This window comes from Scomber scombrus, chromosome 17 (assembly GCF_963691925.1).
Source record: "Scomber scombrus chromosome 17, fScoSco1.1, whole genome shotgun sequence".
In the NCBI taxonomy this organism is placed as follows: domain Eukaryota; kingdom Metazoa; phylum Chordata; class Actinopteri; order Scombriformes; family Scombridae; genus Scomber; species Scomber scombrus.
The window spans coordinates 24,777,942-24,800,032 of NC_084986.1; the positions used below are offsets into that span (position 1 = coordinate 24,777,942).

Consider the following 22,091-nt stretch of genomic DNA (forward strand, 5'->3'; position numbering starts at 1 on the left):
TAAATTCATTCATAGTAGGACAATATGATTTCAGATCAATTTGTCCTTTTTTTTTTTTTTTTTTTTTTTTACAAATGGAGACCGTCAGACTGCCTTTACATAAATGATATAACAGCTCTGAAGCCTTCATGAATTGTGTAAATCTGAGAAAATTGTGTGCAAAAAAAATTGGTGAACGCAGTAAATTTTCTTTCAATCACTCGTACTCGCCATTTCGAATGGATCTTTTCATAAGAGTGTTCTTGCATGAGGTCCATTGTTTGGTACCTTTTACAGTAAAATCCAATTTAAAAGACCCTGGAAGTAGGCTTATCTTTCAAAGACAATCAGCTATAATGTGCCTCCAGATGCTTTATTCAGTATATGGTTAGACTGGTGCACAGACCCAAACATAGCCAGTCATAACATAGAAACACACACAAAAACCCCTGACCCCCGACCATATTGTTTAAAATGTGTCCCGTGCCAGCTGGAGAATGTGAGTACAGACACATGGTGGATGTCCTCACAGAGGCTGGGGTAAATCCAGGCTTACGCTCAGAAAACAAAGCATCATTTCCACTTATGTAACATGGGTACTGAACATGACCACATGCGCAGCCTGTCGTGTAACTTAACCTTCTCTGTTTTACCCAGCAGTGTTTGAATGTGCTCTGTTTTTCAATTTTTTTTCTCCATTTCCCCTCTGTTTATTTCTCCTCTTGTCTGTTTCTCTTTCAGTCCGAACCGCTCTAATAGCTATAATCGGATTCATGCCAACAAAAGGAGAGGGAGCAATAGGATCTCTTGATTATACACCAGAGGAGAGGAGGGCCCTTGCCAAAAAGTAAGATTTGGTTGATGAAAACCCTTCCAATTTTTACTCCCTGCACGCCATCTGATGTGTTGTGTGTATGCAGTGCTATGGATGGAGAGTGATAATGAGGTGATTGTGGAGAATGGTGTGGAACACTGTGTATCCTACTGATGAAATGATCTTCTCTTCGCATGCCGGATTAGCAAACACACGGGTCAAGGATTTTTTATCAGTGTCGGCATGTCATCTATGATGCTGATTAGACAGCATTAAAACAGCAGATTCCTTACAAGCACATAATGTAATCAACACCTGAGCCTCAGTGGGCATTCCTCCTACTAATAACCGCCTCGTCACAATTGCAAAGGAGCATGCCCAAGCCGGTCCCGCTTATGAGAGATGACAAATTCATTATCACCAAAATACCTTGTCTCTGGAGGGAGCATGAACGGGCACGTTGGTCTTCATTTCACACTGCATTTCTCCCACAAAATGCCACAATGCAAGGTGAGATCTTCTATTAGCAGATGAGACAGAAGTCTATATCAGCTGGCTGTTTCATTAGCACATTGAGATAATAATAATAAATGATAATAACAATAATTCACTTTATTTATATAGCACTTTTTTTCCCGTGACCTGGGAGTAACCAGCTAGACTCCATCTGCAGATCTTAATGGCCAAGAGGTAGGCCTGAGTATTGTTTAAACAATTACGATACCAGTACCAATCCAAGTACTCTTAAGGTGATACTGACACCAGTTGAGTACTTCATTGATACCCATCATGTGAAAAGAAGCATTAAATTACATAAAATGCCACCACTCCTTCACATCTAAATGATTACATTTTACATAAATGCTTTTAGTGCTGCTGTGACAGTGGGCCCATGCTTGCGTTGATTACAAATAATCATATTTTCTAGCTCTGGGTGCAAAAAGGATCGATTGCAGGTATTGCTTGACGGGAGATGTTTCGATACTACTTGGTATCGATTTATTTCCTGAAAGGTATCGAGTACTGATACCCAGCCCTACTGAGAGGGCACATACCAGGTCTTTAAATCAGAGATGTATGTAGGTTCAAGGCCTTTGAAAGCCATAAAAGTGGGCAATAAGATCAATGAAAATCAATGTGAAAGCTAACAGTAAACCACTGTAGGGAGGCGAGCACAGGGGTAATGTAATCATGCCCTTTTGTTGTGGTAATAAGTCGAGCAGTAATGTTTTGTACTGATTGGAAACAGTGGAGGGAGCGCTGGCTGATATTCAAGTAAATGCGTTGTAATAATCAAGCTGAAAATATAAATATTAAATCAGAAATTGATAAACATGACTTCATTTTAGAGAGTATGTTGAGCTCTAAGGAACATGACGAACAAAAGCTTTAACTTGATTGTAAAAACAGAGGTTAGTGTCAAATATTACCCCTAGATTCTTAACAGCCTGCTTAATATTATTTGACAGATTGCCAAGATCAGCACCAAAAGGGCTGAGGAAGTTCCGAACAGAATCACTTCAAAGGAAATTTTGGGATATCTAAGATTTAATATCAGAGAATCAAGCTGTAAGATTGGCTAGGTTTCTAGGATCTGCAGGTTTTAACAGCAAATACAACTGAATGTCATCAGCATAAAATTATAAAGCACGAGAGGCAGCATGTATATAGAAAACAGAAGTGGGTCACAGAACGAAACCTTGAGGGACACCACAACTCAACGGAGCCATCCAGGATATAGAATTACCCAGAGCATCGGAAAAAGTTCTGTTGGCGAGATATGAGCGTAATAAGCTAAGAGCTGAGTCCTTGAGGACTCCCCAAGTTTCTAAGCAATGTAAGACATTACCATGATCGACTGTGTCACATGTGGCACTTCAATCTAAAAGGACTCAAATCAGGCAGTCACCTCTGTCTGCAGTCTGCAGTAGGTCATTGGTTAACTTAACAAGAACTTAACAAGATCCATAAATATATTTTTTTGGGGTAAGGTGGTATGAACTTGAAGCGCCAATGGCTTTGTAGTAGTCAGTGTCAAGATGTTTCACTAGCCTTATCTGTGATTGTAGATGTGCTGTGCTTTAACAGTCTGAACTCAGTGGAATATTCTCTGATTTCTTTGTGGTCCTGTTGTTAGTCACTGTCACTGTGAGAGGATATGAGTTTAAACCTCCAGAGTAACAGATGTTGCAGATTTAGAAAGAATTCAGACTGAACTAAAGTTATTTTTCTGCTTCTAAACAGTGAGAACAACAGTCAGTTTGCAGTGAACCTGGGTAGTTCATCTGATTGTCTCAAAGTAGTTATTTATGGTCTTAAAGTTTGAGATTTGCGGCTTTTCAAATGATGATGAGTAAGTGTGTGCTTGTAAATCATCCTTTAAACCTGCCAAAAACTCTGCTGGAGCAATGCGAGTTTTTGAATATGTTGAAACTCCTCATAGCAATGTTGTCTAAATGAAATTTTATCCACAAGAAGGTTTTGCTTTGAGGGCTCTTGAGGGCTAAAACAAATTGTAGAGTGATGGATTAGCTGGTTCACAGAAGAATATTTGGCAAAGTTTTTTCATTATGAATTAATCATTTTGTCCAAGCAAAAATGCCTTAAAGTTTGCAGATTCTAGCTTCTCCAGTTTGAAGATGTTATGCTTTTTTCTGTGTTTGTATCATAAACAGATTATTTTGGGGGTTTGCACTGTAGGTTAGACCAAAAAATACATTCAAACATGTCACTTTGGACTCTTGGAAAAGTTAGATGGACATTTTTAGCAGATTTCTGTCATTATACAGACTAAAGAAATGATTTAATTGAATAAAACTAATCTGACAAGAGCTGCAAAAAAATCTGACAAATAATCATTTGGTCTATAAATGATCAGAAAACTGTCCAAGGTGACTTTGCCAATCTGCTTGTTATGTCCGACTGACAGAAAACCTAAAATATATCATTTATGATGATTTGACACAAAAGAAAAGCAGCAAATTCTCAGATTTGGGAACCTGAATCTATAAATGACTTCTACGGTTCAGTATTTAAATGAGGTTTCTTTAGCAATGAGTGAATAATAACATGCTTCAAACTTTGGAAAAACAACAAGAAGCCAGAGAATTGTTAAAAATGTGCAAAATAACAGGGCCTATTGTGGAAAATACCTTCTTGAGTAGTTTGGTGAGGATGATGTCTGAGATACAGGAGAAGGGGTTCATAAGAGAGACTGTATCCCCTAACACTGAAAATGTGATGGGTTGAAACTGGGAAAAGGAGGCAGAATTAACATGGGAAATAGAAAGATAGAAAGAATACAAGGATCAGGCTGGATTTGGGACCAGATACCCTCCAGCCTCACTATCAGTTACTCCAGAAGAGAAGTTTAGGACTGTGGTGATGTGAATGTCAGTTCAGAGACTGAGGCAGATCTCCCAATAAATGCTTTCTGTTAAATTAACATTTGCTTTTTAAGGGTGTTATGTGCTTTTTTTGGACTTATTTGATTTTTGTTTCCTAGCTTTGAATAGTGCAATTTGGTTGAGGATGGATCACTGATTATTAAATGAATCCAAAGACTCTGGACTGAGAGGAAATGAAGTGGAATGAAATAAAGATGCTTTACAGAATTTAGCTGCAGAACCAGCGAGAATGTTAGAATGTTATAGGGTGGAGACTAGAAATGGAGAGCTAATGCAGTGGATCAGCCTCTGGTAAGCAGGTTAAATAGCTGTGGAGTCAGGTAGCTGAATTTAGCCCCTAGCCAGGCCTCCATCAGTACTTGTTCAGGAGGTTTTTGAACAGAAGCTGAACCATCAGCACCAGGCCCTGTGATCCAAAGTGGTAAAAACACTGACTAAAGCAGTATTATGTTAAAAATCAGTATTTCTCCAGGGCTGTTCGGCGGGCATTGAACTGAAGCAGTTGAGTCCCAAGTGGCATTGTCACTGCTATAAACAGTCCTTGAAAACAACTTAAAATCGACAACTGATGTCTAAAATCCTTAATTGGTTAAAAGATGTAAGTAAGAACGACCAAAATCTAAAGAATTCGTTTTAAAAATGTGGCTTAAAACTGAATAAAAAAAGGCTATTTCTGACACAGTATCTGGCAGCTAAACACAGACACATACACATGTGTGGATAGACAGGAAGATGCACTCTGCTATAAATATGTGGCTGCTTATCTCCCTGATGGGTTTTTTTTTTCACCCAGTGTGAGGCTGAGGCAGCAGTTCTCTTTGGCTTTTTCATCTCCTGTTTCTGTGCCCCTGGTGATTGTGAGAGCTGTCAGTCAGTGAAGGGCCTCTGCACAGCAGGAAAAGACTCCTGTCCAATATTTTCTGAGTTTGCTGACTTTATAACTGACAAGTAAGCTGCCAAATAAGTTGGACAGCTTATGTGGCACGACAAACATCTGTGGAGGTCTGGGACATCTCACAAATAAATATGAAAATGTCAGTCACTGCTGACACTTGACTACACAGTTCATATAGAGGAGACCTGCTTTCATTCCACCTATTATGATCTCGGTTGTTAAAAGTAATTGAATAGAAAACGGACAAGAACACAGTATTTTGGTTTATTTAACAATGCCACAAAGACATTCATCCCACAAAGCAGCACACATACTATATATATCAATGTCTGCTCCTATTGATTCAAACTCAGAGGTGATACTAGTTTCTTGATGCAAATCAAATTTTACAGGACTGAACTGAACTGAAGGGATGGTTGTTTTATCAAATTGCTGAGACTGTTGCAACAAAACTGGAGCTTCTCCAAAGTTAGATATTCAGAGTCTACCTCAGAAGGTTGGTCATTAGTTTGATAGACAGATAAACAGAAAAGACTCAGGCTGTCCTTATTATTCAATCCCAGGAACATTGCACACTTGCATATAGTATCAGGAATTTATGTATATTGTAAATTTATATAATTATAGATTATTTTACACAGAGATAGTTTTTTTGTATATAGTATTTTATTTTATTTTTATTCACTTTTGATCAGTTTCACCATTACGAGGATACTGTTGTGTCAGTTTTTGAGTTTCTCCCTAGGGGAATCAATAAAGATACCCTACCTTACCTTACCTTACCTTACCTTACCTTACCTTACCTTACCTTACCTTACCTTACCTTACCTTACCTTACCTCACCTTCCCTTCCCTTATACCAGTGCCATTATCAATTCTGCTTGTCTTTAATGATTCCTGATCAAATTTTAATCTGGGAAAAAAAGTTGGCCTACACAGGTTTTCAGTGAAGCAACTGATTTATTATCTCCACTCTCAATGACCTTGCATGCTGATGAATATATGAAACACAACTGCTAAATAAGATAAATGGTCTGTACCGCTCCACTGCTAAAGTTAGTATAACAGTGACGACGTAGAAAAGTTCACAGTAAACTTCATGTTCATGTATTTAGTCATTAAACCAATTTTTGCAATTGCTGCCAGTTTTTAGGAAGAACTACAAGATAGCTGAAGGTAACTTTAGCCTCACAGACGAGTTCCACCTTTTCTGTTCCATTAACACCACACGGCTGGGCGTCGATGAAAGGAATCAATAAGCTCCGAGGCATACGATTCATTCTGATGGATCACACAATTTGGAACCAGCTCTAAACTGGAACCTGTTTTTAATTCCCATCCCTATTTGGAAAACAACTGCTGATATAATTAAACGTTCCAAACTCTTCCGCAGGAGGCCACACCTCTAGCTAGTTAGCATGCCGGCAGAAGTGCGTATGCTAAAATATTATAATAACATACATCATTAGCATCTTTTAATGACTTATGGGAAGTGAATTCTTTTTCCCTTCTTGGGCTGTCATCCATTGAGTTTGCAGGCTAAATTGTTTCTTCAGTCACGAGCCAGCAGTCACAGTCAACAGGTGTGTGTGTGGAGCAGTGTAGCAGCATGTAAGCAACACGACAGTGTCACAATCAAACACGTTGTTTTCGGGGGAATTAAGAGTCCAATACACAATCACTGTAGCTACATGCATAAAATACACTTCAGGTTGTAACAGTGTGGCTAAAGTGTGGACAGCTGTTTAAAGTAGAAATCAAATGAATGACATAGACATGACATCAATCTATTGCTTACATTTATAAAGTTAATATAATGTTAATGTTAAATGGAAAGGCTGTTTTTAAATCTTTAGTCTATACTCCCACACCCGGCTGTCTCCTGCTGCCCCTCCACCTCCCCTCAGCTGTCACATTATTTGAAGCTACATTAACTTTTTGGTGTACAGTAGTTGAGTGCAGTATGTATTTTCTTCTACCCTCCGGGCCATGGTGCCAACATTTTCTACTGCTTCAAGCTCTGAAAATAATTGTGTGGTCATAGACTCCTATATTTGTCCCCTCTGGCTCGTAGTGGGCCAGAGGCGGCACGGTTACTGTCACAGCACGCATTCATATTTGACAACTCAACACTAAATTGGGGGCGAAACAGGGCAAAATGCAAGATAGTGCCATGTTAGTAATTAGGGGCATGCTTCCCCCCTTTTATTTTGCATTGCACAGGCATTTTTGTAAAAACTTAAGGATGTTTAAAGCTGTTTTGTTTCGTGTGTGATCTAGCATTTGGAAAATCTTCCAGCAAGAGTTGTAATCATTTGAAAGGTGTCAGCAGATGTTTAGACATACATTTCACACCTGCTATAAAACAAAGGCTGAGTTGGTGAGACGATCTAACTCAACCATAGATGTCCACTTTTAATAACTGTTTCCAGGCAGTTTATAATACTATTAGGTAGGTAGGTAGGTAGGTAGGTAGGTAGGTAGGTAGGTAGGTAGGTAGGTAATTTGATTGATCCTCCCAGGGACAAAATTCAAAATTGACACAATGGTTTTCTTAAGTGATAAAAATTATAAATTAAATTCAATTAAAATACTATATACGATAAACAATAAATATACAATACATTAGTGGGAGTAGGAGCTACTGGGAGCTGTGGTGTTGTACAGTCTGATGGCTGATGGTATGAAAAAGTCCTTCAAACACTTTAAGGCACGTGGCTCAATGTTACAACTCACAGCAAATCTAATACAAAATTGTAAAAACAGCAACATTTTCTGCATTGTGTTTCAACAATAATAAGATTATACGCAAGTTTGTTTTCGGTTTTTTTAACCAAAGTCCACTAATTGGGACTCCTGCTATGCCAACAGAGTGCTCTCAGTGAGATTGAATGAGGGCAGTACTTTTTTCTTTTTTAATACTCTTTATTGAATTTTCACAAGCATTACAATGAGCTGTAGCCACATAACAATTACTGCATTCGATCATTCATTTTCACATCCTGCTGATGTTGGTCTGAAAGCCTCCTCCTGGCTTCATCCTCCTGCCTCCCTGAGTCTTTCATTTTAGTCTAAAGGGCACACTCCTTAAAAAAGCATGCACGCTGTAGAACACCGTTATAAATCAAACATGACGAAAGACAGGATTTAAAAAACGCTGCCAACTTTGACACCTCCAGACACACATGATTAATTATCTGTCTGTAACTGTCCTGGAAAGTTACAAAAAACTGGTTGGACACCCCCCCTGATTCTAACTGAGAGGGAGTTTTAAATCCTGTTAGACAATCCAACAAGGATTTTGTTTGAAGCATTGTGAGGCCCCGAAACCTTTCTGCCACTACATGATACTACACATGAAATGAAATTACAGGAAGGACACTTCTGAATTAATACTTCATCACTTCAGCACTTCTGTCCAAAACGGCTCTAACAGTCCTTCAAGTGAGCAATCCTAGAGCCTGTGTGCGGTGCCTGTATAAACTATCATAGTCCAGGGACATGATGACCGGAGGCGTAAGAGAACATTGACCGTGTCATGATATAAGCCTGTTTCCTAATAAGCCTCTTTACCAGCTACGTTAAAGTCACTTCACTTGAATAGAATTCAATTTCCATTTGACTCAAGAAGAAGATTTGGATCATTTAATACCATAATGTATCCAAATCTATCCTTGCCACCTTTAGCCTGAGGAGCTCCACAGTGATGATGTGGTGTTCCTTAGAGCATGATTCATCCCTCCTCTTCACAGCTGTATCAGTCCATTAGCTGCTGCAAGGGATGATTAGCTTTTCTAAGACAAATCTACAAAAACCTCTTTTATGTGTTGCATTTTTATGTTGTTTTTCTTTTTTTTTCTTTTTCCACATCGCTGCACTAAGCGGCTGCGTTGATCCTTCTCTTAGTGATATTGCGGCGAGCCCCGCTGTCAGGACTGACACGAGGGCCTAAAGGTGCTCGCAGAGGTCTGAACCCTAAGCAGGGAACTGGCATGCGATTGTGCTAAAGGTGGTGAAGGCAAAAACAAACCTGTCATCTGAGGATATATACGCAGCGAGGCAGCCAACAGCACAAACAGAAAAACCAAAGCAACACAAACAGCGAGGCACAGATGCACAACGTGTTTGATGCTGAGGCTTCTGCCAGCCTGTTTTACAGGGTTCATACACAACCCTGGAAAAAAAAAAGTCAAATCTTTATAATCAAGAGCCCAAATTACAAAGCAGCAGATGATGGTTACATTTTTCTTTGGCAGGAAAATCAATAAGTCTCCTGCTGTACATGCTGATAACTTTGTGAAATGTAACATTTAGGTGCCTGAGTAATTTAGAGCTCTATGTCTGGTATTCCTTGTTCTAACCATTGCACGCTATGATCATCAGCCAACAAATCTAAACCGTGGCTCCAACACACTGTTGATTGGCTGCCTGGTACACTGCTCGACAGTGTGTATAGACAGGCATCTTCTTCACTGCGCTATTTGAGGACTAGGGCTTGATTTTAAGGTAAAAGTTAGAATTAGGAGAGACTTGTCAGATCCCCGAATCACAGCTCACATCACCCAAGTGTTCAGTGGTCGAATATATCTGCTGTTATGTTGTAGCTGGAGTAAGTTTTATAGGTATGATTAATAATATCTACATTATGTTCTTACATTGCTAACTAGCTACATCCATGCAAAATAATGACAGAAAAAAGTCCACAAAGCAGGAAATGGTAAGTACATGTATAGAAAAACAACTCTGGTATAATTATTTGATGGGCTTTCATTTATTACATAACTAACAGTATCAGAGAGAATGCTGTTCAGTCTGATAATCATGTGGATCACTAAAAAGAAGTTGAGAAATATGAGCAGTCAGACAGGTTGCCAAACTCAGAAACTATCCACACTAACAGAGAATAAAAAAGTCAAACAGTAAAATTGTTGCCCAAACTGAATGTTGCAAACATCCATCATATTTAACAGATTGACTTCCTGGCTCATCTTTGAGCTTTCGTATTTGCCATAGCTATGGGTACACAGATGGCCGGTGCTTTCACTTTCACTTTCAGTTTGACCTCCAAATAAAGTGGTTTAGACAATCTATATAAACTCTTGGCTTGTGTTCAACCTCTCTGTTCATCTGTTTTGTTTGTTGCCCCATGTGACTCTATGTACAATGCTGACCTAAGAAATAAGACCCAAGTTGTAGGGGTGTCCCAGCCGTGTTTTTCTGGCCCCTATCCCATCTCAATACTGAGTGTGATGTGATGCTGACATAGCAGCAGCAGATTTAATCAGCATCTTTTACATTCAAAGTCAGCTGTTGTCTTCTGACTTTGTCACACATTTTAATAAGCTACTCTATCCAAATACCTAAGGTTCCGCTTCAAAGCTATAAAGTTGATCAGCTTAAATTGTTGATCTGATATGAATGGAAGTTTAACTGGAAATTCCTAAAACAAAATGTCACAACAAATAGTTATTGGAACTATAGAAAGACTTTCAGCTGTCCACCTCACCTCACAAATGATCTTTACTGAATGCCAACATACTAACCAGACAATGAGTTCTAGACTGACAGTTAATCACTGAACTCATGTTTACCAGTGACAGCTGATAGGATCTTCTCTTGGTGAAAGTCACAGTCAGCTTGAAATGAGAAGCTCTTGGCTGAAAGCTATTATTTGCCAAGTTAGAGTCACAGTTTATTAAATCCATGTATTTTGCCAACAAGGACATCAGAGTTCCGAGTCACTTGCACCAGCATGCCCAAATACTTTTTTTTACAGTCCCACAGTCTGACTTTCACTCTCATATAGGAGTGAAATGCTGCACTGTAGGCTGTAAAGCCAAACAGCACTGCATCTCTATCAGGCTGAGGTGGATAAAACAGTGTAATAAAATGATCTGCTTTTTATCTGATTTATTTTAGCCAATACTGGTCCTTTAAAGAAACGATATGTAGGATTTAGCAGTGAGGTTGCAATCAACAGATGACCTCTTCCTGTTTCAAGCATGTAGGAGAATCTACGGTGGCCACAAAATTAAAAAAAAAAAAAAAAGCAAAAGTCCCTCTCTAGAGTCAGTGTTTGGTTTGTTAATTCTGGGCTACTGCAACATGGTGCACTCTGCTGAGGAGGACCTGATTCCTATGTAGATATAAACTCCTCATTCTAAGCTAATTAAAACACAATGATTCTTATTTTCAGGTGATTTTACACTAATTAAATCATACTTATAAATATTATATTCCACTTCTACCAAGTTCTGCTAGATGCCACTAAATTCTACATACTGCACCTTTACAGTATGCCCATATGGGCCTTGATACTGAACCTTTAAATCTGCTCTAGACATCTACCAGTCACTGGGGGGGTAGTAGAACAAGCTGTAAACACAACATGGACATATTATTACATTTGAAAGTTGTCCATTTACACATTGAAGTATGTGTTGTTTGGTGCTCGGCAGGTAGCGCTCAGTGGGTCTATCAGAACATTTTCACTATAAACAGCTGCCTGCTGCTGCTGGAAATGAAGTTGATGGAAGACGTGAGACTGAATCAAAACAGCCTGGTTGTAGCTAGTAAAACACTCGAGAACTGTAAAAACCTCCAAGGACTGTGATGTACTGTGGTGATCATTTTCTGTGGTTTCGTCACTACTCACAACCCCTTTCATATTACACTCATTAGTCAACACTCTGGATGTAGTGGAAACTTTCCTATTTCAAACCTAATGTCATTTCATGCATTACAAGCATGAGTTGCCATATATATTATCCACACAGGTTGCAGTGAAGGCTCTATTGGCAGGTTAATGTTTCACTGAACTTGGAAGGTTAACCTGATGTACTGTAATGTGATCAGTGAGCCAGAACATTCATGTTGGGTACTGTTCATAATAAACAGATCATTTATTCTGTGATTGAACCGCTGCCATTGTGCTCGTCTCATTTGTTACGTGTGACTTGTAAAGCCTGGTGTTTGCTCGTAGAGTGGAGTTGCCTGATTAGTCACCAAATGGCCCGATACACTCCTGCATCAGGTTGACCTCACCCTCATGTGCTACCTGTTCTCCTGCAGGTCCCAGGACTTCTGCTGTGAGTCGTGCGGCTGCTCCATGCGCACTGCCCTCCTGGCTCTCACCCCCAACAGCGACCCCAGCCCTGAGGACCACCAGGCCAAAGAACTGGCCCAGCAAATCAGCTTCAAGGTACAAAACACAGGCTGTTACACAGGTTCACGTTTGATTTATAGTTTCACTCTGCCAATTTAAAAAAATATATATATTTTCCTTTTTCCAACAACATAACAGGCCTGTAATACAGTCAGTATGAAATACCAAAATTTGCATGTTGTCCATTTTTATAACATTTTTATAACGCCCCCCCCCCCCCCCCTTCAGTTATGGGAGAGCACACAGTTTTTTCATATAAGTCAGAAATGGCTGAATTCACTCAGCGATTTAACCCTGAGAGCAAAAGAACAGCTGACGGCATAAGCTGCAAAGAACTGTCCACTGCCATTTTCATTTGTCTGTGTCTGTGTGCACTCACATTACACCATTACTCATCACTTAACAGTTTAATATTCCATATCATTTAATTGAGAATACCAACAATCTTTAAAACTCAACACTTCCTCCATGTTTACCTGTTACCTTGATGAATTCATTATTTAAATATATGTCACGGGGCTACTTCCATCAGAGTCATGAGTCATGTTATACTCACCGCTGCTCTGATTTCTCCTAACAGAGCTGCTGTGAAGAAGCTGTTTTCACTAATGATTTAATTCACTTCACAGTATTATCATTTCTACTCATTTGTTAATGAAACTTCAAAGACCTTTCATCCACGCTGGCTTAAATGTTGATCTTAAAATAGTGTTCACCATGGAAACAGCCCTTAGCTAAATAACTCTGTTGATACAGATGTTCTGAAATACTAATAGAGAATAGTCATAATGCTAAATGATAAATAAATACTGCTTTCTTTCTTTTGATCCAAGTTACTGTCAGTGAAACTGGAGACTTCACACTTAAAGCTTTCCAGCGGCTAAGTAGGCTTTTAATCTGAAACATCTGCAGGCAGTTTAACAGATAATATTAGACGTGATTTGAAAAAAATAAGTAATTGAACATTATTTCTTTTTTTAAAATAGTTAATGTATGAATGGATTTTACTTGAGAATGTGTGGTAGCCATAACAAATGATGACATCAAACCAGAAGTCAGTTAGTCTGTCAGCCTGCACTTCAGTCCAGATGTTCAGATGTGTTTAACTGGTAATTAACCCAGTGAGCCAGCATGAGGGAGGAAGTATCACATGCTGATGTATATAAAAAAAGAATCATTGTTATCTTTAACATGGCTGAAATAAATGTGACTATTTATCATGATATAAATGTAGTCCAGCTGTATGTCAGGAGCAGAGATGACGATGCACAGATAGACAGTAGCTCTGTGGGGGTGTGTGTTAATACAGGCAGAGTCCAGTTTATCCAGACAGCCGAGCGAGAGCGGAGGTGCAGAGAGCGAGCCTTCTACACTCACCGAGGGAGACTCCTCCACATCTGCAGGACAGGAAGCGGATGTCGAGCCCCAGGCTGAACTGGTAGGTGTTACACTGCCACGTGGGGTTTGCACAGGTCAGCACATAACCTGCCTTCAGCCAGGTCAACTCATATATATAACAGATCATCCTGGACCCCAGGAAGAGTCGATGTTGCCAAGGTAACAACCAGTAGGGACCCAAATGAACAATAAACTCAAGGGAAAGTAGGAAATCTGTCTAAAAAGTCAAAAGATTTCAGTTTTGGTTATCATTTCTATCATTTATGATCACACTGTTTTTACCCAGCGAACTGCAGAAAAGTGGGAATGTGGTGACATCAGTGACAAAGAAAAAAGCATAAGCAGTCAAACAATAAGACAGTCTGGACACAAACCCTGAGAGTTGTCCAATGGTATAAGAAAATGAAGGTGAATGGTAAAATAATGACCCACACTGCCTGCTGTAAACATCCATCACAGCTTGCTGTTCAATGAGCTGTTACTGCAGAGATTTCAGGTTCTGACTCTTCGTGTTTATTTCCTCATTATTACCTCATTTTGTTTTAGCAATGCTTCCGTGTTCCCTGATCCCAGCATTTAACTTAATGAATATGACATTATCTTAACTGATCATAAGATGATGCCCAAAACTACAAAAATAAGACCTATGTTTTAATAAACCTGTACTATCCTGTATACAGTAGTGAATCAATGATGGTTCTTTGTGTCCATGTGGTTTAGTTTAAATTTAAAGAGGTTAAAATGTGAAAATAAACGTATGAATAACTTGCACACATTCTTTTTTTGTGGACCCAGCATCAGATTTTTGCTTTTAATCCATTCTGAGAGAATATATTAAAGGATTATGGTAAAAATGTCTAAATGGTGTAACCATAAAAACTTTGTACCAAATAATTCAACTTGCTTAAAAACTGTAAATTCTCAATAAAACACCATATCAACTAGTTTGGCATGATCTTACATTATAACTTTTTATATTAAATAAAGGTAATGGAATACAATTGTTCTAAATATTACATTTAATCTGGGGAATCATGGAGAACAGGAAACATTTACAGTAATTATTAGTATAAGTCCACTTAAATACACTGTAGGTGATAAAATATGTATCATTCTTTTGTTATCACATTATTTGACATTTTCAGGAGCATTCAGTCTTACTTTTGGTAAAAAAAATGGTGCAAATGACATAAAACCAACAAAAATACTAAATGTACATTTGAACAAACCTGATGCTGCTTTTAAAACTAGTTTTAAGATATTTCTGAATTGCTCATCTTGCCGACCCTTATTTGTTACTGACCCATGTATTTGTACATTGGCTGTAATATAATACAACGGTGTGTGATTGGTAGGCTACATTGGTAGGTGTCTCCACTGATTTGACACATCAGCCTCTCTGTGGTATTCTCCATGAGGAGAATCTGAGCCTGTCTTGTGTGGAGCCGTCCACAGTCTGAGAACTGAACCCATCATCAGGTTTTCTCAGCTTAAACTTTGAAACCTTGAACAGAAAACCCCACATTACAAACTTTGAGCATGGAAGAGAAGATGTGGTGGAAGCGTACCTTTCCACCACATCTTCTCTTCCATGCTCAAAGTTTGTATCCCATCCAATAGATCGATAAATACACCACTGATGAACACTAAATGAGGTTTATTCCTTAGTGTCATGAAAAAATCATTTGTATGAGCTAATATGAGTTGAATTGCTGCCTCCCTAATTATGTGCAGTGCAGGATTTATCTAAACCTTTTTTGAACTCTCTCATGTGTTGAGGATACTGTAGCTCCAGTGAAGATGTTTGAACCTTCTACCTTCATGATGGATTTATTCCTTTGTAACTGGCCAATAGTTCAACTAAGAAGCTACTGTTATTTGACTCTGAAGGGGCATCACTGAAAGCTGACACTGAAGAATTAGACTTCTAATCTATAAATCTCAGTGAGACATGAAACATAGAGTTGAAACATACTCCTCTTCATGTTTGTTCTAATTAAAACACAGATCCGTCTTCAGTTCTCTGCACTTTGTTTTTCATCTATTTAAGCTCCACAATATTGGACAGAGGAGCGGTGGGTGTTCTCAAACTCCACATCCTGCAATCAAAAGGATTATATGCTGCTGTCTGTGTGCAGTCAATTACCCATCGTTCCCATTGTTCCTGTTAATTGGTGGCACGCTTCATCACCTGATGACATCCCAGCGAGCTCCACAATCATTTTTAATGCGAATGGAAGGAAATGGTTCTGCACTGGTAGTGTGTGTGTGTGTGTGTGTGTGTGTGTGTGTGTGTGTGTGTGTGTGTGTGTGTGTGTGTGTGTGTGTGTGTGTGTGTGTGTGTGTGTGTGTGTGTGTGTGTGTGTGTGTGTGTGTGTGTGTGTGTGTGTGTGTGTGTGTGTGTGTTTCTATGGCTTCTTTTCACCAGTTTGGATGATTTGGTGACGAGGTTGGTTGCTTAAGCGGATTGATTTTGGCACCAGCTGCTACCCTCAGAGTTACAGTGAGCGGGTCTGAAGGAACAGAGAGGGGGGTAAACTTAGATTAATGTTTGTGAGTTTGGATGAATTGAGAAGGGCTACGTCAAAAATAGGACTCGCCATCTGCCGTAGAGCTGGAGACTTTAAATTCATCCAAAAGGAGACGGACTGGCCCGCGGTAGAGACGCGGGCCATCACATATTGATCTGATACTGACTCATATAGCTGGATCAGGTATCAGTGACAATGAGCCAATCTGGTATGAGATACCATTATTAAAAAAAATAAAAATCAGTACATGTAAATCTATGTATTTCTTTGTTACACTTGGTTTTACAAAGTTTACAAAGAATGATCCCAGTCTCCTGCACACAGTGAAACATTCAACTTATTAATGATACACTGGTATCAGTATTGGTTGATACTCTAAGTCCAGGTATCCGTATCGGTAACAGACTTACGTTAAGTCTTATTGGTGCATCCTGGGCCCACGGTAGCCCACACTGCCTCGCCGTTGCTTCTGCTGAGCTTAAAGAGCACAGAGAGATAACTGTGTATTGTTTACCGCCTCTCCTCCCTCCAGCCATCTCTAATTGGGTGAAATGTTTGCTTTCTGTATGAAAAACTGAGCCCATCAGCTCTGCTCAATGGTTAGTCATCCCCCCTCACAGCGTCCTGCCCTCCACAGAGGAGTCACTTTCAATGAACAGCAGCAACAGAACTTTATCTTTAGACTAACTCCAACACAAAGTATTCACGCTAGTTTTCAGTGTGCTGATCCAGGAAACTCATGAATTACACATGATTTCTGTGAAGTATTTTAAGAGGAAGAGACTGTCTCTGGTGGCAGCAAACACACACAATTTGTCTAATTAGCTCGCAGCAGTCTTGTATTCTTATGTATACACTACTTGTCCAGACATGGTTTTGTGTAGTTGTTGATGTAAGCGCGTTAATGAAAGTGTATGTAAATCTTTTGGTCTCTAGAGTGTCTGGAAAAAAGTAAAACATGTCCACCACAAGTTCACAGAACTATGGGTGGGTACCAACTGTCCAAAACCCAAAGATTGAGCTTACAATCATACAAGACTAATACAAACTGAAAATATTCACTTTGGAGAAGCTTAAACTAGTCATTTTTTTAAACCATTTTTGCTTTAAAATCTCCTCCAGACATCTTTAAAAAAACATTCAAAAAGACTTTGTGTTATAATTCGTGTCTGATGTTTTTTATCCACAAAAAGTTTGCAATTAAAGAGTCAAAATTTCTTTGGAGCTCATCTCATTCTTCCTCATCTGAAAGTTGATTATCAAAATTGTTGCCATTTACTTTTTCTTTAGTATTAGTTTCAGCTCTATTGTTAAGTCTGGTCTCTCATCTTCCTCATGCCATCATTCTCTACAGGCAGAGGAGTCTCCAGCCCCCAGTGAAGAGGAGCCCCGGCCCCCCTCGGCCCCCAGCGTGGGTCGTCCTCTCAGCCCCCGGCAGCGTCGTGCCCAGCAGCACAACCAGCAGGGCCAGAGAGACGGCAGAGAAGCGGCCAGCCGGCTGCCCTTCATCGCTCCTCCTCACCAGCCTCAGGATGACAGCCACGCAGGCTCAGCCGTGCTCATCGTGGTGCTCACTCTGGCCCTGGCCGCGCTCATCTTCCGCAGGATCTACCTGGCTAACGAGTACAAGTTCGACTACGAGCTGTGACCGCACTCAGCTGCCCCCCCCCCCTCCCTCTTCAAACCCAGAGTCAGCACCTCCTTCTATACAGGCCCAACAGAACTATAACCAGCTGCAGTGGAGCCAGAGCCAGAGCCGAGGCGGTGGCTGACACTGACATTGTGCCCTCCCTGCTCATTAGCACAGGGTTCAGTCTCCACTGAGGGGAACTCTGCTTCCTGCAGAGGAGGCGCTGCTCTCACCACAACACCTGCAGGGTGTCTTTTAATCAATGTGAATTTTACTCTCCAGAGTCTCATGCATTTTTAAGAACGGAAAGCTTTGTTATGTTTGTGATCAGTTCAGCAGCCACACACACACACACACACACACACACACACACACACGTCCCCTTTCATGTAACCGTTGTCTATCCTAGGGCTGCCACTTGTTCCGGTTATTTAATTAAAACTATAATATAATGTGTCAACAACATGGAATTAAGGGGGATTTTTGTCTCAAAGTACGGATTTCATCATGGAACATCTGCACACTGTGTATGAGCAGGCTGGCTGTTACACAGACGACTTCTTCATGTGCTTTAACTTCCTGATAGATCAGCTCACGCACAACACAGGGCTCTGTTTTAAAGGCACAAGTGCAACAACCAGTCCACAGTGGTGGATGAGAGTCTGTAGCAGTGCTTAACCAATCACAGAGAAGCATGACAGCTGCTCGACAAATGGAGAGACGTCTTGATGTGAGCAGAAGCGCTTTGAGTTTATAATAAGTTAATTAATAGTAGCGTTTGCAGCGTAACACCACTTTGTTAAAAATAGGTGGAAAGGAGGCGGTGACGCACAGTAAAGTAAGCAAGCAGTCAGATGTGTGTAGAAGTGTGTGTGGTTAGTGTTTGACTGTGATGTAATCACAGTGGGAGGTCGTGTGTAAAGGCACTGCACTGTGGCAGAGGCTGTACATTAGAATGACCTGAAGGAGGAGGTTTTCATATAGCATTACGCAACTGTGGACACACACTGTAAGAAACAGACATTTTTTTAATGCTCATTTACATCCAGCTACTGGTTGGAGATTGTTTTAAGACATTTTTAAGACCCATAAAATATAATCCATTCCAATAGTGTTTCTCCTCCTTCTCCCTCATTAAAAATCCACAATATGCAAATTTTAACAGCTGATCACAACACATGCCTTCTACTCCACTGTAAAGTCTATTCTCAGTGTTTGTGCACTCGAGGCTTCAAGTTTCCACGTCACACTCGTGTAGGTTACATACAGGACCGTGATTGGCTCTGAAATTGTGACGTCACAAAATCCTGCTGGTGTGTCCGGGTGTTAAACTGAGATATATAAAATGAGCTCAGAGAATCTTTCCTCCTTCAGCAGGTGAAAGTCAAGATGCTTTAATTCAAATCATTTATTTACATGATAAGCTTTATTTTATTTGTTGCACAGTATTTAGTTTGCTCTTTTTTTGTTGTTGTTGCTTAGAGTCTCCACAGTAGCAACAAAGTGCTGCAGAAACAGACCTGGAGTCAGTGGCAGCAGCTCCTGTGTCTATAAGGTACAACATTCAGACCTGTTTGACCACATTAACTACTGTAATCCTTATATAGACATGTACTGAATATTCACACCCACTTACTGTTGTGTATCTCACTCTGCCAACTCACAACAATTACATCTCTGATATCTGTGGAGAGTGAAGGTTATTAGAGGTAAAATGAAATGCGGTCGTCACATCTGTCCCGACACTTGACTGAATTGCTGTTTTAATAAGAAGAATTGAATTACATATAGCAAAATAACACAATACAGACTAAATGTTTAAATGAGGTTGCTTGGGTGGCGTAATTGAATATTTCTTTCTTGCTATAAACACATAAAACACATTTTCCATGCATGTAGTGTGTATCAATAAAACATTTAAACATATTATTGGTTATATTTAACAAGTTATGTTACAGCTTTTGGTGATACAGTGACTTCCTTTTGCATAGTTTATTGCTTTTTTTTATTCCAGCTGTTTCCAGTGCAGTAGCTAAGACATTCCTTTAGTTTTAATGGTGTAGCCTGGTTGAATAAATCACTAGTTTGAAACTTAATTAGTAGTTACTAAGAAGTTTGGAAGGACTCAGTGTGTGAGGTCAATTTTAAAGTCAGAAAAACGGCAAACTTTCAGAGCGCTGGTTGTTGCACCGCCATGAAAAACAGAGCCAGTAGTGTAAAAAATAAAAAAAATACTCTGCAATTCTGTGACGGTAATGAGCTGACTGATTCAGGATCAGCTAAATACAGCATGCTTACCCAAGTACAACATGTGGGCGTTGTTCTTTGAACTGTTATCACCACGGCAACGTTTACCAGTGAGATAATTTAAGGGATTATTTGCACAAGTTAAACAGGAATGTGGTTTTGATGAAAGCAAAGCGTGTACGGTGACTTGGCAGCATACACGTAGCTCTGAAGGTAGTTTGTAGCATTCTACCTGCCGAGGGGGAACAAATCTGTCTCGGTAGTTTTATTTCGTCGTGTTTGAGCAACGTACTCGTACCTGCATGTGTCCAGGTGTTACTTGAAGGCAGCAGAGATCTTTTCTTGAGTATCCGTGTTCTCAGAATCTCTTCATATCTGCCTCTTCACTTATTGTGCCCAGGGCTGGTATACTGAGATATAAACAGCAAATAAATCACTGAATGAAAGAATGTGTTTGTCATGTGTCAGCTTGAATAAAGACTTATTGTACCTAAGCATCCTTCAGGGGATATCTGCCATTGATGTGACCTTTTAAATCATTAGCAGACATGATGATATGTCTGCTAATTACCAGGTTATAATGTGTTGAAAATACATTTAGCTACCCCTGTCATCTCACATTTTCTAATAGATATCGCCGTAGCAACCACCAATGCAGTGATTATAGCAGAAATCAGAGACAACACTGCACTATTTATAGATGCTATGACACACAGGAAGTGAGCTGTGTATTTCTGGGGAAGATGTTCAGTTGGATGGAATATTTCTTTCTTTAAGCAGCCTGCCTCTTTAAAATAACTCTAACTCTTTAGTTTAGTTTAGTTTGCACAAGTTAAAATATACACCAAAAATGACAGATAATATAGAGTGCAGGGAGAGACAGAAAACCTGAATGGGATTATTTAAAGCCCATTAATAAAAACTGTTAAAATGACACAATATTACAGATAATAATATGACCACATCAAAGTGAGAACAAACCAAATCATTACAATATATATGTATAAAAACAATAATAACAACAAATTAAAAACAGAAAAATGATTGTAAGTGTGTGTGCACATGTGCGAGTGTTCAAATGTGAGTGTGTGTGTGTGTGTGTGTGTGTGTGTGTGTGTGTGTGTGTGTGTGTGAGGGGGCATTGACCTCAAACATCTGTACATGATACATGAAAACTGAGTGAAAAGAATAAAACAGACATAATACACGGAGAAAAACAGATACAATACAGCAGTTAATCCTGAAGTCTGAACCATCAAATAAAAAAAAATATTTTTTAATTCTAATTCTTTGAATATGGAGTTTATTGGACCTTCTGACAAGTAATTTAAAAAAAAAAAAACAACTGATGATTTAGAGGTCTCTAAAACTCATGTATCAAATATGATTCACCTGGCATTACAGGGTTAAATGTTCCTTTAAACAACTTTTATAACTTTTTAAAGATGAAAGGTGGGAAAAGCTATTCCATAACTTGGTACCCCTGAGCTACACAACACCTTTATGGACCAAAAAAACAGCAGTGGACGGCTCCTCTCTCTCCGTTGCAGGACGGAGAGATTTAAAAGATCCTTCGCTCCTACAGCCATCAGGCTGTCTAATTCCTCAATCATTTACAGAAGAGCTATGACACTAATTGAATTTCCCCTCAGGGATAAATAGTCATTTTGAATTTGAATTGAATTTGATTAAGAGTTGTTTCTCTTCTATTTAGTTGTGTTTACTTGATTTTCAAACAATCTTACACTGATGACATGAAGACACTGAAATCTAACTTACAGTGACAGAAACATGCACTCACTTTCCTCAATGCAAAGTTAAATGAACTCACTACATAATTGGGCGAAATTGACCAAGGGTGTCCATCAAAGTATGAAAATGGCAGAAAAGTCATTCCAATGTTTCCAGGGTTTTTTCCACACTGACCAGTATACTCTGAAAAAACAATGAATACATATCGTGGTCATATTTAAACCATTCATTTATTAAACACTGTGCAAAATGTTGTCAATCAGAAACTTCTAT

At 39.4% G+C, this 22,091-nt stretch overlaps 1 protein-coding gene across 2 annotated transcripts in view; it reads left to right on the plus strand.

Moving 5' to 3' along the window:
• The window catches only part of ube2j1 (ubiquitin-conjugating enzyme E2, J1), a 210,083-nt gene that overhangs the window by 32,942 nt on the left and 155,050 nt on the right, over nucleotides 1-22,091 (plus strand). The window contains exons 5-8 of one of the 2 annotated variants that reach the window (XR_009927307.1): nucleotides 721-826; nucleotides 12,167-12,296; nucleotides 13,570-13,698; nucleotides 17,544-18,689. Coding sequence is in view for 1 of the 2 variants with exons in the window: in XM_062437402.1 (XP_062293386.1) it covers nucleotides 721-826; nucleotides 12,167-12,296; nucleotides 13,570-13,698; nucleotides 17,544-17,837 (659 nt within the window). In the remaining variant the exon portion in view is untranslated. Of the gene's footprint in view, nucleotides 1-720; nucleotides 827-12,166; nucleotides 12,297-13,569; nucleotides 13,699-17,543; nucleotides 20,566-22,091 lie in introns of those variants that run through there. The other variant, XM_062437402.1, reaches the window with a different exon arrangement.